The sequence below is a fragment of the Ptychodera flava genome, chromosome 4, assembly GCF_041260155.1.
Source record: "Ptychodera flava strain L36383 chromosome 4, AS_Pfla_20210202, whole genome shotgun sequence".
NCBI classification, from domain to species: Eukaryota; Metazoa; Hemichordata; class Enteropneusta; family Ptychoderidae; genus Ptychodera; species Ptychodera flava.
The window spans coordinates 26,448,338-26,466,756 of record NC_091931.1 but is presented as its reverse complement, the minus strand read 5'-3'; the positions used below and the strand labels follow the sequence as shown (position 1 = coordinate 26,466,756).

The window sequence follows — 18,419 nt, the reverse complement described above, 5'->3', positions numbered from 1 at the left end:
TTGTTATATTTTCAAACCAGGGGGCAATCCCGCATGTTAAGGAAAACGGTCAAAAAATCAACATCTGTGGATAATAATCTCTATTTCAAAATGGAATAAATTCCCGCCAGATCATAGAATAGGTTTAGTTTGTCAACAAACCAACGATGACCAATTTTTGCACAGTGATCTTGTGGCGTGGAATACAAACCATTAATTTCGCCTCTTGGTCACTGCCTTTCACAACCATAAGTTTTCTGGTTAGGGTACAAACCAGTATTTCATGCTCAAAGACACATAAGTTTGCCCGCAAACCTAATTGGAATAAATACTAGACAATGTTCTGAAATTTCAATCCAGAAGAATTTGCAGTGTAACAGAAACCACATAATCTTGACAGTGCCAATGTGCAGTCCGATACAGTGTGCGAAATTAACGTCGCTTAGAGACCGACAGATTTCTGGTAGGGCCGAAAGTTTTAGAGCATGTCGGTCCTAAAATGATGAAAAGTTCTCCGTCAAGACCTGCAACAGCTTTAATGCAGATAATGACTATGAATCTGCAAGAGTGTGCAAATCAGCTGCACTAGCCTGACATTACGGCCAGCAGCAGTTTTTCCGCCAACCAAGTAATTTTTGGCGCCTACTATCCAGACGGGCTAGCATAAATTAGGAGATGAACCAAGTCAATCAGCCTCCAACGACATGGAGAACCACATTGCCCAAAAAGCAAAGCGAACACTGGGACGGTTTCCGAGCCCGACTGACCTACAATTCTTCAGTCGGGTTTAAATTTAAAGAAGCTATGCAATTCTTGGTTGAAGTAAAACGTAGTGCTGATAAATTACGGCTTGATTTAATCTTGAAAAAAGACAAAAGTTGTAAATGAAAACGTCAAGCGTCTATGTAAAAATTCAACTGATCGGTTCAATACATGGACTATGCAGTGTAAGTAAAAGCCTTTGCAGCATAGAAAAACACAGACATTTCAAAGATCAAAATAAAAATAATTTTGCTATGAAATTCGTTGTAGTCACAAGTGAAATTCATTCATCGTGCTGTGAGAGATAAAATAGCCCGTGTCATGAGAGAACACGTCCGTCGCGTCGCGACGTTAAGTAAGCTTTACTGGCGCATGGCAGCATGGCGGATATGACAAAGGGACTCGTCTATTGGGGAAGAGGGACATAGGATTAAAATAACGAAAACAAGTTTGGCTTCACTTGCTCAAATTTCGATTCTACATTATATTATCACGATTTATTGCTGCTTTTCATCAATAAGGTAATCTTATCAAACGTAATGATTTGTAAACCTTACTGAAATTCACCCATCCCTTTCAACAAATAATCTCCTCATCATAGCCTGCCATGCTTTCCATACAATACATGGAGATCAAGGAGTCAACTGTATCATCGGATATCGCTATTGACACCACTTGGACGTATGTGCATGCGATGCTATGCGAGTGTTTTTTTGTTTTTCATTTCTTCCCTCAATAATTACATTGGTATCAAGGAACATAGGGTCATTGCGTTCACCTAGATATTCACATGGAGGTAGTTTGGAATCACAAAAGTATCACAGTGGAGTAGGGAATTCCTTGGAGAGATTCACAAAGGTACCGCATTACAGTCGTATCATTTACACTCAAAGAATGGTCATTCACTACGCTTAAATAACTTATTGGTATCTTGCTATATTTTTGGTTCAACGTTTCGTTAATTTTATAAGCAAAAATCTTCATGCCAAAACGCAGTTTTCCCCCAACGTTTTGCAGTTGGAGAGCACGCAGTGAAACCATGAGCTTTAATTAAAGAGTTTACAAGTCACTGGCGGGCTAGTGGAAACCCAGGCTGGGCTAGTAAATATTTTGATTAATTCGGGAACTAGTGACTCAAAAAGGTATTTGCTAACCCCAATCTGTTTCTGACTATTAAACATGTGATTCAGAATTCAATGACAGTGAGGAACATGAGGGATGTGATCTTTTTGAGATTTCAGATAATGTAGATGGATTATTCATGATCATTCACTTACACTATCTACAATCTATGTAAACAGTGTTCCTTTGGAGTGAATGCTTGCTGACCTAATATTGTATAGGCTCAGCCCTTGGTGTCGCGCCGGAGGTGAATGTTAGAAATGTTATTTGTATTGATTCATGATAAAATAGAATTAATTGTTACTTGCTATCTATACGTTTGTACAACAACTATGCCCAGTTTACCCTCTGATGGAAACAATTCACATACACGATGTCAGACCCAGCAGGTATAGATTTTCTGTAATGTGTAAAAATGTTGGACAAAAATTGGCAAATAACAACCTATTGTGTTTAACAGGGACGTATTGTGCCATCATTATCGTTGCAATAGTAACTGCACTGCCTAACTTCCACTTGCAAGCTGAAAACTACAAGTAGCATTCTGTCAAAAAACGGGCAATTTTTGTATTTAGCTATTGACACAGGGAAAGCTTTTCTAAAATTCAGTCCAAGCATTCTTTGCGTATGCCCTCTTTCATATGCACGACAGTTTTCTTTCTTTTTTATTTTTTAGGCGTGAATAGTAACGATACTTTGTATCAGTGACACGGTGGATAATAATAATGGCATATTATGAAATAATACTTATTTGTTTATAAAGGCCTACGAGCACTCAAAACAACATGGCGGCGCCCATGAATTTAGTCGGTTACACTTTCGGTTACTCGCATATTTTGTTACGGATCTGCACATGCGCATTACATAAGCCACTGAAGCAATAACCCCCGCCGCAAGAGGGTATACACGAGATTTTGGTACAATGCGCGACATATAGCACTAGCCGATAGGCTATATGGAGCGCAATGAACCAAGATCGAGTGGATACCCGACTGCGGAGGGGTTATTGCTATTACATTATATCAACTTGTGTGTCTTTGTTGTCCTACTTGGGTATTTTCACCACTTTTAGCCCAAATGCAGAAAACGGACGTCTGAGAGATCGAACGTCGGAAATTCTGCGCTTGAGATCGAGCATTTTCATAAGTTGGGATTACGTACAGGCACACAGTATCGTACGATAAATACGCACCACGTTCATCAACATCGCATGCAACACGAACACTAAGCTTACTTGTCAAAATGTACCTACTGCAGAGACAGAAAACGGGTCAAGAGTTGAAATATAAGAAAAAGTAACAATTTTTTCGTAAATTTACATTAGAACAATAGCCCTTGCTTTTTTGGCATTCTAAAATAGATTTGTCTCATTTCTGTACCGCATACGCGTATCGACGCGTCGTCGCGGCATTCAGAATTGGAACAGTGAATTTACAGGATCTTTTGATGGATAATTTGATCGTTAATTGTACCAGAAAACAAGCAGTTTTGAAATACACTATAATCCAGACGTGCGATGACTGCAACTGTGATCATAAGTTGTGCAGATTGTGTTACCCGATGAAGCGAGAGCTGGACGCTGACACAGGGATGTCAAATTTCGTCGACGTTGTTATTTTGAACTTCTAGGTGTACATCGTCAGGACACCCTGGTCTGTTACAGCCCAAACTTTGGTAAAGAATATCTGACATACCGTTACTGTGAGGAAGTGTCAATTATTAGTGTATGAACAATACTAGCTTCATTTTAAAGAGCGGTAGGATGATATATCACGTCTCGACTCAAGCAAAGTGCACGGTGCATGCGCTGTCTCGAGCTCCCTGATGGAATAATTTGTGTACGTACATCACACCCACGTGTGCTACTTCAGAGATGTGTTTCATCATCAATCCCAACTTATTTTTCACCAAGAGGTGAGTTACAGACCCACACTTTATCTGTGTATCAAAATTCGGTCTTCGCTCTTTGAAACAAAGCGGACTGTTTCGGGTTATCTCGAGGGTCTATGGCTTAGATAGGTACGTTCAAATGCACCGACTGGGCAATTTGCGAAAATGCTGGTTTAGGGGCCCGTTTTAGCACCGCTATCAGTGCTAAAACAGTATTTTAGCATCGCTGGCCTGAGCTCTCGTCCAATTAGAATGGCGCATGGTAGCATGATATAATATGATAATAATTAGTTCGTTGCAGTCTCTTTCAAAAGCAGAATGTTGAAAAGACATATATTTTCACATGTTATAACATTCAAAAAACATTGTATTGAGGGAGAGAGTGTTGTGTTTAGTAGTATTGCAGGTCATTAACAACCGCATTAAGTGCTTGGTGCAGCTGGTCCTTATAACCTGAAGCTATTTCTCTAAATTTCGTACACTGAGTCCAATACAACTTCCTTCGATTGATATAAGGCCAAGTGAAGTTTTTTCATAAGCTTCAGTAGGTCATTCAGCATCGTTGATGTCATAAATATAGTAGATAGAGTCTTACACTTGAGCATATAAGCTTACCATAAAGTCGCATATGATACACGCATGTAAGACATGTAAACAGGATTATAGAGCTCTCCTTCTCTACTCAAATAAGATCAACATCACCCACAAAGTCCGAGGCTCATATCGAAACCCCAACATCTTGCCGGGACCGAAGAGCCGCCGACAGTCGCTTAGCCATTCAAGAGTACAGCATCAGAATTGACTACGGCGTGTAGCCTTTTTACCTACTTTCCTATATACTTCACAATCGCCGAGACAAAGTAAATTGTTAAAAAGTGTCAGAATTGACTTTACTGCAGACATTTTTAGGCTAATATTTCCGGCGTTGAGTCTATAAGCTAAAGGAAGGTGCCCGTTCACGCACGGTCAACTGTCGCCACAGTGGCACGGGTTTTGGTGCAAACATAACGTTAGTCGTGGTCATTTTGCAAGTAAATCCTCTTTCCTAGGAGGTCGGTTTGTTGGTCACGTTGCATGGGTATCGGGTAGCAGGTTTTCTATGCTAAAGGAAGGCAAGATGATCTTTCTAAATTGAAAAATATGCCACCTTAAATCGGCACGGCATTTGTCAAAAGTTCGTGACCTATCACAGCTGATATTTAGTTAACATGTTATATCCTTGGCAGGTAGGCCGTACTGACAGATATAGGGGCACAAATGTTTATACTCACAGGAGAAAAAGTATACATTGAAAATTCCCATACCCTCCACGAAATGCAATCAAACTTCGCTAGGGGAAAAAGTCGCAGTTCAAACACATTGCCTTGCATGTCAGCAGAATTAGTATGCCAATTCTATTCGAGTAGTTTGATTTAAAAAAAAATACATTTGAGATTTCATACTTAGTATGTTGGGAGAGACCCCCTTCGCACACGCACAACTTAGAACCATCCTAGACTGGGATAGACTGATAATAAATACCAAATAATAACAAACACAACCGAGAAGTGATACTGTAGTGAATCTTGAATCGTACAGCTTGATTTATCAATTGAAACAGCTTTAAAATTCGAAAGTCAAGTAGCATCGTTTAATGACATCTGATATGATTTGAAACTTACCTGCAAGCTGATGGCATACTAGATGCAACAATGTATCCACGGGGACAGCGCGAGGGTGTTGCACCTTGCAGCCATTAATAGCATACCCTTACGTTCGGTAACGCCTCAAAACACCTTCTTTCACAGCAACACCACAGAGCAAAAATGCATTTGAAATAGTTTCACGCGTCTTGGGGACAGACATTTGGACTCTCACACTTAAACAATTAGTTTCTAATCTACTACTTAGCGGGGCTCGTGGCGTAATTAAAGGTATGACCAGCTTATTTTGTCGAAATATCAAACTTTTGCCAATAGAGTTATGTGCGTTGGGGACAGATATTTGACATCGCAAACTTTTACAATACTTTTTTGACCACTAGTGGGGCTCAGTTTTGAAGGTAATTGAGTAACTAAAGGTTTCATAGGCCGAAAAACAAAAACTTTGAAAAAGGGTAAAGAAATTTAGGCAGTATTTAAATGAAACTAAATCATGGTTCCTTTTCATAAGGGTCAACATCACTGGTCTTGCACAAAACGACATGAAACCGACGATGGAAGTATTCCCATACATTCCCATCTCTACAGTGAGATTAAAATGTTACCTCTTGGTAAAATTTTGGACTTTTGAGGCAAACCTTACGTGTAAAACAGTACTTCGACAATTGTTGTGATCCTGAAGGCCGAAAAGGGCACCCGAGTGCGAAAGATGCGAAGTAAATAATAAGGTCATAATAGTACTGGTGGGATTTTATAATACTAGTTTAATAGCGGTAAAGATAAAGAACATGACTAACGCTTCATAACATCATTACATCAGTGTAGCGACATAATTAAACATTAATTTATATATTTCTCTATGATCACAAATAATCAACCGTTAACGTATCGTACCTTTTTTGCCCCTCCTTTCCACTTTGAAAGAAAAAAAAACTAAATAGGCCTACATTTTACTAAACCATGAGCGTAACGCATATTCAATAGTGAAATCGCTATAGGAATTTGTTGAAAAGTTGACACACGTATATGGTTGGGACAACGAAATGTTTCTGATCAAAGAACTAATGATCATTCGTTGGTTCTTGGCTCGGTACATCAACGTGAACAGCAACCTGGTAGTCACACTGGACCGGCATGATGGCATCATCAGTCATACAAAACTGAGCATTCAAAGAATAGCAACAGTATTCTGGAGACGACACGTATCTGAAGAATGGAACACAGAAGAGTTTTGATAAAATATTAGCATATTTTCTAACTCTTCTTGCGCCACACTTTATCGATTTACTGATGAAATTTTAAGATGAATAAATTATTAGCAAAATTCTGTAGGCCCAGTAACAATCATCGATAAAAGTGTATACCACCAAATACACGGATGTTTGTAAGCATGCGAAAACAGGCACACTTCAGAGTGTGACCTTTACATTTTAAGAAAGATATAAACGCAACAAGTTACACAAGTATTTACTCACAGGTGTTGTAGGTTTTCCAGGGATTCAAACATTTCTTCTTCGATGTTACTGATCACAACATTGTGCAAATCTCTGTTGGCCAATGAAAGTAACACATACAATAAGCATGTGATGAAATATTACAATCTATTCGAACACACTCTTTTGTATCTTCAATGAAATGAATTTGGTTGCCAGAGGTCATTGAATACTGACTTGGATACTTACAATTTTCGGAGTGCCGTCAAGTTTCTGAAAATATCTACGGGCAGACTGGTCAGCGGGTTATCTGACAGATCCCTGTTGAGGAAAGGGCATTTTAGATTCCTTGTTTTTCTACTGAGATGACATCTCTTGCCTTCAGACCAGTATTGCAGGCTGACTACTGATTTCTATGAATGACTACACCTTTCTGGTCAAAGTATCATTTTGCAGTTTCCGTGTAAAATTAACGCAACGTGTCTCAACATTACACTGAAAGTTCAAGTGACGAAGTTTGAAATATGTTCTCTAGTTCATGTGTAGCTTAACAAAAATGATGGTACTTACAGGTCGGTCAAATGAGTGAGGTTCCCAAAAGTGCCCGATGCGAGTGAAGAAATATTGTTGCCGGACAGACCCCTGTGATTCAATAAAATGGAGTGTGTTTTTGTTTTCGCAAACGAAGAGTAATTTTCATTTGTAGTAAGACTGAAATATACAGTACGGTAACACTAGCTTTAAAATGTACAGTTTCATCTTCTACTTGCCATGTTATAGTACTCGACTAGATTGGTACACATTAATTTCTATGCCGTTATTCAAATGTGAGAATTCCTGTTGTTAGGCTTAAAAAATAAGAAAACGGGACAACAGCTACAATTCATTCCTTATACAAGTCAAAATTAAAACGATACTCACAGGTCAATCAAGCCTCGAGTGTTTCTAAAAGCGTCTTCAGCAACAAAGCTGATACTGTTGTCATTCAGAGCCCTAGTTATATGCAAGGAGAATTTACATTTAGAACTTGTCTGAAAGCTATTAGAGTTCAAGGATATGTGGTTGGTTTGATGAAAGGAAGGGTGGATGAATGAGTGGGTGGCACTAGGTGGAAGAATAAACAAAGGAACGAATGAATCAATACATAACAGATGGATCTACAGTGTAGAGGTTGATAGATGAATGGTTACAAGATCCGCTGGATGTATCACTGAATGTATTTTTCCCAAATAGGGCATGTTAAATCGTTATATATTCTCGCATTTAAGACGTGAGTGCCATACATAGATCAAGCATATACGAATGCATTGCATATTTCAAGGATATCGAAAACATTGACGTCCAAGTTTTTTTGTCAAGTGCTGTGTATTTGAATACACATTTTCCAGGACACTTAACGCCAAGTGCTTAAATAATTGCCCTTTTCAATTTATTGCCTGAAAAGTTTGATACAGGAGCAATTACATGAAAACATTTCAACTTACAGCACTTCAATCATATTCTTTACGGGAAAGTCGTTCGGTTCGAGTTTTTGGAGATGGTTGCCATCCATGTTGCTTAAAAAGTACCAGATTGAGTATCGTTATTGCAAGTGAAAAATTAGTGTTAAATGTAAAACCAACTATGCTTTTAACTTAGAAAGAAACATTTGCCCCCTTTTGCAGAAGTCAGACATTCAATTAAGTTATTTATCTTTAGCGTCTTCTCCATTACCTATTTCAATGCTGCAATCCAGTAATCTTACTTGGCCTAAAATGCATCTAATTTATCAACACTTTTTGGCATGTTCATATGCCGGAAGAGATACGTTTGTTTGGCGAAAATAAATTTAATTGCTCTGTCGGCCTACATCATCCAATACACGGATTTGTACAGGACCTATCAGAGTAATGCCGCGTTGTATAGGACATAATACTATGAGACCATCTCCGGAAGGTAAAACTTGAAATAAAACCACTCGCAAAAAAAAAATAAATAAATAAAATGAATTTCGTAATAAGCCACAATGAAATCATGATGAAAACCCGTCGTGAAGCAAAGGATTGAAGCTAAGGAGAAAAAGGAAAGCAACATTTTCGTAGCACAGTTCCCTCACTAATTTAATACAACCTGTTATAGTACCATGGAATGACATTGCCATGTCTGAATCACCTATTCATTTTGCACCTTAACACTTTATGCAGATTCGTCGCATATTTCAACTCTATACTAAACTGTAGGAAGGTTAGTGTTTGTGTTTGTGTTTGCGTTCTGTCCGTGACATTACATTATTGCAAAAGGTTGTGATATGTTTTTTCTCTTTTGTATACCTACAGCCATTCTAGCGCTGGCAACTCCTCGAAAACTTTCGCATCAAGTCTTCTGATATCATTCCCCGTTATATCTCTGCCGATGAAAATGACGGTAAGCTTAAATCAATGGAGGCATGACTTAATAAGCAAGCTGAATTATTTACCATTCTCTGACAGGCTAACGTGTTCATTTGTTCTTCTTATATTTCCTCACCATATTATTTTTGTCATCATAGTGGATAAGCTTTTACTCATTCGCGAATCACAGAGCGATGACCAAAACAACCACAACAAAAAACAAAAGCACTTTAATTGTTGCCTCGTATAGCCTCTATTACGTTTTAACAAGATACAATTCATTCACAATGAAATATATTATTTTTCAGGGCCGCAAATTGTCCTTGGCAACTCGACATCAATACTGTGAGCCAATTGTTATCTTTCAATCTAAATCTCTGTTCGAGAAATGTTGTATATTGCATATTTCTTCAAGAAATTGCCAAGGCAAGCATGCAGGTGTCAAAAGACTGTCGGACTGCGAGGAAGACGCTTAAAAAGAGCATTTTGCAGCGTCATTCAGGAACAGATATGTAATGGCACTTACAGATAATACAGCTTGTCCAAACCGATGAACATACCGACGGAAAACGCTGAAAACCTGTTATTGCTGAGAATCCTGTGACGCAATTGCAGTCTGGGAATTAGTAGACTCTTAAACTTTCAAACAGTCAAAACATTAATTGTTGTGTAGGAATAAATAATCGCCATACCATTATGATCTTATTTTTTCTCGTTGAAACCTTATGTTATAGGCTTTCTGTTATCGCTAAATATATGGAGCTCGACTGAAATACTTTGGATTATAGGTTGAACCGACAGTCTCCCATCTTCCTTACTTTTAAATGTCAAATAATCTGGATTTGCATCGAAGTTGTAAACGTAATTATTACAAAATAGTCTGCAGAGATAAGATTTTCTACTTCGCGCAATTATTCTTAAATAGTCATTCATCATATTCAAATTTAATATAGTTGTTTTGCTTGATACACTAGGGTGGTTACATCAAATACACTAATAACAATTATGAATTCATCCTGATGATTTAATTACGAGAACGAAGTAAAGAAACTCTTGCGCGGTGTAGAGAATGTCCACTTATTACATGTCCAAGAAAGTCACTTATTCATGCATGACTTGTTGCTAGTTATGTCATTGCACAAAAAGGGAATAACGTCCAGAAATCCCTGGATCAGTTTGCACCGCAATAGTGCAATGGCCTATAGAAGATCGAATACTAACACTTACATCCACGTGAGGCTTCTCAGTCCTTTAAAAGCTCCTGGGTGCACAACTGCAAGTTCGTTTTCATTGAGATACCTGAGAATAACAAGCAATTGACAGTTGTCCGCCTCTGTGACTAAATAATAGCTTGATTGCTTTATTCGATCAATCTACCTTCAGGTTTTCTTTTTTCGCTTGCGATATTTGCTCAATACAGCAGCTATAATTCAGAATCCGTAAGATGAATGATCTGTGGTGACATAAGCAACCCGAAGTGACCGATGTTTCACGTCCATGGAGAATTGAATACAGATTGGTAATATTTCAGTCCAAAGTTCTCTCTCTTTTCTCCAATTGTCAAACCGGCTCAGCGCATTGTACAACCCTTAATGTTGCATATATTATCCTTCCTATTGAATGTTGATCTCGAGGTATATGATTTTAAAACGTTCCGTCGACAATCATCGAAAGGTCTGGCACAGGACCGAGGCAACCACTATATTCCATGCATTGTCTAAGAGGACGGAAATGTAGACAGGGGTGGGCGACCCCTTAGCAGAAAGGAATAACAGTTAATGAAGAACGACGACTAAACTGAATCTCAAAATCTTCGCCAATGATATTTCTAAGGCTCGAGGAACGTATATAGGCAGTGAGTGGTCATACAAACAAAGCTCTGTTTAATCTTATTTGAAAAGACAAGTTGGACAGTTTTCTTGAACATCATCCTAAATTTATCAAAAGCAACTATAAGCTAAATTCTCTCAAGTGATTGCAGTGCCATTGTACATACGTGAATAAGAGAACCCTAACATATCTAGTCGCGATCCCTTTGAGTATTGGCTGTAATTAAGTTCATATTTCCAGCACCTGAGGACGCCGATTCAATAGTGTATTGTATTTTTGGTTATGTATAATCTTCTTCTATATTTCAATGAAACCAGAAGGGGCTTTGAGATATCGATTTACTCCCAAAAGTGTTTACTTTTATAATAGGCCGCCAAGTTGCATCCTCTTGCCGATGAGAGATTAAAGGTCGAAAGTGATTTTCAGCTCGTTAGTTAGGGAAAATACTCATGCCAGATGAAATGTAGAAACTATATAAACGGCAGTTTAACAACGAAACGAAAATACTGCAAAAGTAATTTAGCCATACAATGAATCATGATCTGAAGATAATGTTACGTCAAATTGAAAAGCTCCGAAACCAAAGCCTGTGTAAAATAACACTGATAACTGGTCATAATTATCTCTCCAACAGTTTAACTTTGACCCCTGCAGAATTCGAGCCAAATGACATTGCTTGGTCCGACTATTTGTGCTATGGGGTCTGATGCATAATAATATATATACAAGAAGGCAAAGTACCTTAAAGAGCCTTATTTTATTCTCAGTAAAATTATAAATTAGGTTAACCTTTTAAGAAAGTACCAGTGCGCTTCGAAAGTGGAAGACTTAAACTTTTGCTAAAACTTTCCTCATGGAAACTTTCAACCATTCTCTTTCAAGACCAAGAATAGATATCGGGGTCATCGAGCAAACTTTGATACCGGAGAAACTAATCATCCAAGTTTTACCGATATTTGAAATTCAAAATGGGCGTCATCCCTGTGAAATCCCTGTAAATAAAATTTTCTATTTTCAAAACGCTAAGACGGTGACTTCAAGGGCTTCGAAATGAACTCCCACAAGTGGCAGATCAGAATAGAATTGGAAAAAATTAGAGTCTAAACATCTGTCCTCGAGGCGCATTCTATCTTAATGATCACAATGGAGTTAGAATTTTGAAATTAATGCTTTAAGCAGTCCTCTAAAAAGCCCGATAATAAATTAGAATGAAGGCGTTTGCAGGTATTCTTACTGCAAAGAAGTTAGCCTTGAAGGAAATACTGTCACAATTCGAAATAGATTACTTTTAATTTGATATGTTTGAAAAATAGACTACTTTTAATTTGATATTTTTATGTTACAACTTGTTTCTTTAGGGGCAGCAAAATACTTCTAATACCTGTTAAAATGAACTTACAAGATAGGGATAATGATTGGTCTTGCTCGATACTTACAATTTAGTAAGCTTTCCGAGTTGATCGAACACTCCGTATGGAATTTCTTTAAGTTTGTTCCCTTTAAGTGACCTGCAAAGAAAAATGTTACCAATTCAAATGTTCGGAAGGTAAAGGGAGGGAGAAGCTACGCAAGAACACAAAGCTTCAGTTGTGTACAGGAGTACATCAATATTTTTAAGACCTACGACAATTTTGGTAAAAGCGAGCCATAAAATTACGTCCATGCTGGGCTTAAATGAAAGCCTTATATTCACTATGGCTGACCATTGTCTGACGAGAAATACACTAAGCCTTCTATAAACTGTAGATCTAGTAACAATGCGCTCCCCAACGTGAGCGAATTTGCCTTGGGTATAGTTTGAAATCTGTGAGATTTGGAAAGAGTACTCACATTAATGTCAGTTGATGAAGTTCAAGGAACGATTCCGGATTCAAGTCTGTAATTTCATTGTCTTGTAAATACCTGATTGGTAGAAAAAGTATCATTTAGCGTAGAAGTTACACACTAAACAATTCAACTTATGTCCAATTTTACAATTTTAAATATCGCAGAACTAGAAACTCTCGCCTATTCTTCAATACTAAATTGTTATTTAACTTAAAAAAGCTTTCTTTCGTGGTCTACATGTTGTACAAACAAAATGTTAGCTTGTCTTTGGCATTACCCCACTCGTTTACTAACTTTTTTTATCCATATACCATTCATGTGTCTTTGTGCATTTGTCTGAATTTTCTACGACGATTTCATGCTACGATCTGCGTGAAGCATAACCCTAAATGATCACAGCAAGGCTTCGTATTTTCATCGAGCGTTTTCAACGTATCGTTCAAGAAATACAAGGTATTAATTCCTCGAGAGCGCTAATATCAAATTCATGTTTTCGGAGAACTGCAGCATTCATTCAGTTCGTTCAATTCTCATCACGGCCGGGCCAGCATATCAGACATCTGAAGGAAACCCAAGGTAAGCGCTTGGTTTACTCACAGAGCTGTTGTTTCTCTTGGAATGTCTTTCGGCACACTGGTCCATCCCTGTCTGGCACATTGAAGTCTTGTGGCCCTTTTGCAAATACAACCATCCGGTACATGCTCTAAGGCTGGAAAAGTATCAATTACACTTCATGAGAATACCGTCTCGAAAAGAAAATTAAGTAACTGCATGCTGGGATAAAGGTTGCTCTTAAAATAGAAATTTACGTGCAATTCCATTTACTTATATGTTATAAGACGAATCCTCATGACGAAGTCAAATTATTAGATAAGTCCTTATTCTCCTTATTCATGGTTATTGAGTTATCAATGAACGGAAATTGTTATCATTTAATGGTTCAGAGTAGGCATATTAACTGTCTATAGATCCAGAGAAATTGATACTTCGCCTTTGATTTTGTCGTATCCGAAAATATCTTGTTTTCCTTTAGCATCAACCTCCATATATGTAATACTAACTATTTGAGCTATATCGATTGATAATAAACTGAACATATACCGCTATAATAATTCCTTATCGGGATATTCATGTGATGGTGGATATTTTGGTATGCAATGTACTTTATTCTTTTCGAACAACTCTTTAAAAGAGTATAGCGAAGTCCATTCACCTGTAAAATCCTCAAAATGTTAATCGAATCATTCCGGAAGTGGTACTCACCGCATGTGTCAATTTTCTCAAACAGGTTTCGAAAGTGCTGCAGTGGATTCATAATAGTGAAATGCTTATCGGAAAGGAGGCGACTCCATCCACCAAGGTCTTTGGCTGAAAGCAAACAAGTTAGTCAACATGTCTGTCAATCTAATGCATGGATTTACACAAGGCAACACAAAGCATTAACTTTGTGTTTGAGTAATAAGAAGCAGAAAATAGAAAAAAAAAGATATATAGGTAAATTCGAAAAGACTATTTGCCCGACCAAAATAATCTATTTTTCAGAGGAACGAGGCAGAAAATAAATGCCTTAATAAATGCCCTATTTATATCGGTCTTCTCCAAGGCAGACGGTCAGATATAAGGCAGACGGCCAACTTTAAAACAAGTAAGAGGTTCATTCAACTTCGCAGAAATAGGACTTTATGAAATTACAATCTCACGATAAATTTCTTCTATCTGTATCCTTAACACTAAATATTTAGGGGAAAAGAACGTTTAATGGTGCCTACCACAGCTTTCGCCTTCATCAGCGCCATTGGAACATTGGCTTACGCTGTCGCACATGTATTCTACGGGTATGCACTGCCCTTGTCCGCAGTGGAACTGATCTTGCGTACAGTCTTCAAACGCTGCAGTGGACTGGCCATGTACTACAGAGAATACGGTTATATCCAAATTAGAACGACTTGAAACAGATAGCAAGAATATCAAGGACTGGAGTTGCTGTTATAAATCATAGCTTTTGTATAGAGAGCTACAAAATACACATTTTACGTGCATGTGTCAATGAATTTCGATGTTATATATCACAGAATACATTAAAAGATCAACTTTGACGTCATGCGGTATCATTAATGTGATATCTTATTCGTCTTGGTACATCGGTGATGAAATTGTTCTATCAGGTTTGTATTTTAGCTCGACAAAAGACAAACATAGACCATGAGTATCTCGTTTGTTGATGACTCATTCAGTTTCTTCAAACATCCTGTCATCTGTATCTTTTTGCATTTTGCTTTCCAAGCAAATACCATCCATTCTTCAAAGATACTTTTTACTCTCATTTTGAGGCCCGATATCTTTGGGAATATCAAACGCGATTGGAACTAATTTGGGAGAATTGGATCCTCATATTTTTCGAATTTCTCAAATCTTAGGTGCTCTATAGCTGAATGTTGCAATATTACAAATTACTCATAAAAACAAGTGCATTTAAAAAGAACAGCAGATGAACCTACATTTGCAGATTAAACCGTCATTGCTTCACTATCCAATTATCCCAACTTAGTTCCAATCGTCCAATCCAATTCAATCCTTGGCGATAAATTGTTCACGGTCTTTGTGTACTCGCTCGCAGCGGCCATGTATGAATACCGAGTCAAACGCCATCTACTTGTTAAAATCTACGCTGTGTACGTTCGTTGCCTATGTTGGAAACGTTCTGTAGTCACACTTTGGTAAGCATAATTATGTATATTTAAGTTGCTTTCGATATCAAACCATCTTATCAATAATGAAATGCTAAAAATACAGCTAAATGCTCGCGGCTTTGATGTCAAATCTGTTAGGATGTTAGCATAAAGACACTTAGCTCACCTTTACTGTCCTGTCGAAACGCTACAACCGTCAACAATAGGATGATACGAACGCAAAGGTTCACAGCCATAGTTCTTTCAGCAATCTCTCTGACTTGGTGAATGAAATGAGAAGGCACAAACTTATGGACTGACGACCAAGAGATCTTATAGAACGCTTCTTCGAGACATACTTCTAGTTAAAACATTTAAAACGAAGTACAAGAGACAGGCACAGAGAACTATGTGACAGAGACAGACGTCTGCTATTAATTAAGGTTTTTTCGTGAGTCCCTCTGAGATATCTTAGAGTCAAATCGTCAGTGTTTTCCCGGAAAATGCCAATTAACTCGATTCATGTCATTCGATGTTTGACCGGTGATGGTATACTCAAAGGATATTATAAAGAATGTCAGTTTATATAAGGATGCTCAAAGGGATCTAGGACAAAGACTTGCTGCGTTCTGACTCGTGGTTATGAAAGAAAAAACTCACAGACTGTATACGACTTTTTGAACTTTGGGCAATATCGAGAGTCTTAGTTCCTCAGCAGTGTGAGGGACTGTAACCGCAAATATTCATATTTTAATATCATGGATAATTAAAAGATACAAGGGAAAGAGGGTGACTCGTTTGGAATCTTAAACGCGCCGGCAAAAGCTAATCTGTGTTCCCGAAACAATGGAATGAAGCGTCCCCGGTCTCCATTTCACGTGTAAAAGCGAAGCAGGGTTTGTTGCTGCTGTCAGCCGTTTGTGGCAATATCAGTGACATGTCAAAGGTCAAGTGTTGTATTGATATCCTGAGATAAAAATGAACAGAATTTTTTTCACGAAAATATACAACATTATTTTCAGAACATGACAGAGTTGCAGCATATTGATTATACATAGCTGAATGGAACCCGCATGTTATTTTGGAATTATGTAGTATAATTATTATACGTCTTCATCGGAAAACTGATTTAAGTTCATGTTCCAATTTTTCCGGATGACTATCTATTCTCTTATCATTGATAATCTCAAACTTAAAAAGTTGTAATTTACTATCGATACGGAAACTTCGTTGACATTGATTATGATGTAAAGACTAATTAAAAGAAAAATAATTGATATGTTTGCCATGACTTTGCTGCTACATCTTTAGCGTTAAACTATAAGACGTCAACGCATTATCAAAATATCTCACAATTTGAATTTGTTAAATAATATTCCTCCATGGTAAATTATTAAACTTGAATCGTAATGACAAACATACCTTTCCTTACTTCTGACGTTGATCTTCAGTCAGTCGTTGACCAACACGAACTGATTTCAGTGATTGTACACAGCGCACTACCGTTGAATACGATAATTGCACTGCTATTTAAAGCCGCTTATAGTCACTCGATTGGATTGCGATCCCGATGGACGACTGCGTACGTCTCAGAAAGGCCTCATGGGAAATTTGTTGAAACAAGCGCATTTATTTGTCAAATATTATAACTTGTAAAAAATTGATCTTTGCAAAAATTTCAAACAAGGTGTGAATGCTTCCTCATATCGTAAATTTAATGAACTTTTACATGTCCGGAAAAACGCGTGGTTAGTTTTCGCGCCAAAGTAAAACTACTTTAGCTCCTTCAACTAACTTTCGAGAGCTTAATTTTTCCCTTGATGCACCGCCATTTCAATCAATTTTACCCATAAAACGTTCATAAGAAAGCATACACTCGGATGAAATCACATCCATTACTCAAAAAGCCCGACCAAATGATAACTGTGAACGTAATCTACCGAACCGCATCGCAAGAGGTGCACATGTGGCGCCAAACAACTTCAAATCAACTATTAATTTGTTTTGAAGGAAGCAATACCCAGGTTTCTATTTCCAATGATCAAAGTTAGATTCCCTCACCTGAACAGGTCAATTGTTGTCGCATTTGACAAATTACTGGACAACCAAGTTTCCGAAGCAATTCATACTACAGCCTGTCTCTGTCAAGTGATCGAAAATATGTCCAAAAAATGATGAAATTGGATCAATACAATATTTTACGAGAAGATATCAGCTGAGACGATTTGTCATCCACGCATAGTAACAACGCAATTGGATGCAGGCGTTTAATTAGTTCTGCCCCTGTATAGAGTATGTACGCCGGCAGAACGTTCATTATGACCTTCATGAAATTGACAACGCAATGTATACATGTAGCAAGAATCATTTCACAGCAGAAGCTCTTAATAGGAATGAACTTTCGTTCAAATAGACTTGGGAATGTCTTTAAAACACTAACAAATTGTCACACCAGTAAGAAGATTGAGATACATGAACAAACAAATAAATAATAAATAAGTAAGTAAATAAATACCGTTACATAATTTATTCTCTCTTTGTTCTTGGTGCCACTACAAATATTTCAATTTTGTCTACAGAAAAAAGTTTAATTCGCCTCTCTGTCTGCCAAGTTAAAGTGTGATATCCAACAGAAATATTCGTTGCACACACTTTCAGGGAATTTACGGTGGCATTAGCGAAAACAGTTGTCCACTATGTTGATGTATATATGCGTATGTATATGTATATGTACTTTTCCACTTAAGTTTAAAATCGCACTGTCAAAATTTCGTTGTTCCAATCATAGTTTAATAATAGAAACTGGAAGACATACCCACCTAGATGTACAAAATAGAATCTGTCCTTTTTGCGAAAAACGAAATGTATTCATCCGAGAGGATGAAATTCACTTTATTG

The 18,419-nt window shown here is 37.6% G+C and overlaps 1 protein-coding gene across 2 annotated transcripts; it reads right to left on the bottom strand.

The window, feature by feature from the left end:
* Nucleotides 1-6,157: 6,157 nt before the first annotated feature.
* On the bottom strand, nucleotides 6,158-17,019 carry LOC139130475 (relaxin receptor 2-like). Of its 2 annotated transcripts, none has more exons than XM_070696256.1 (16): nucleotides 16,944-17,019; nucleotides 15,709-15,797; nucleotides 14,622-14,762; nucleotides 14,116-14,220; nucleotides 13,450-13,561; nucleotides 12,856-12,927; nucleotides 12,462-12,533; nucleotides 10,423-10,494; nucleotides 9,722-9,793; nucleotides 9,140-9,211; nucleotides 8,311-8,382; nucleotides 7,748-7,819; nucleotides 7,397-7,468; nucleotides 7,076-7,147; nucleotides 6,869-6,940; nucleotides 6,158-6,599 (listed from the first exon to the last, which is right to left on the bottom strand). In XM_070696256.1, exons 2-16 carry the CDS (start codon nucleotides 15,776-15,778, stop codon nucleotides 6,455-6,457), a joined length of 1,293 nt encoding a protein of 430 aa, XP_070552357.1. In that variant the 5' UTR covers nucleotides 15,779-15,797; nucleotides 16,944-17,019; the 3' UTR covers nucleotides 6,158-6,454. The 2 variants fall into 2 exon arrangements, with proteins under 2 accessions (XP_070552357.1, XP_070552356.1); XM_070696255.1 differs by having other exon boundaries at nucleotides 15,709-15,801; nucleotides 16,944-17,014.
* Between the last annotated feature and the right edge of the window lie 1,400 nt (nucleotides 17,020-18,419).

Coding starts and splice junctions, on each gene's coding strand:
- LOC139130475 (XM_070696256.1), bottom strand. CDS start 15,778: ATGGCTGTGAACCTTTGCGTTCGTATCATCCTATTGTTGACGGTTGTA. Junction 9,212..9,721: donor TTGGACAAGCTGTATTATCT/GTAAGTGCCATT, acceptor TTTCATCGGCAG/AGATATAACGGGGAATGATA. Junction 7,148..7,396: donor CTCACTCATTTGACCGACCT/GTAAGTACCATC, acceptor TTTCCTCAACAG/GGATCTGTCAGATAACCCGC.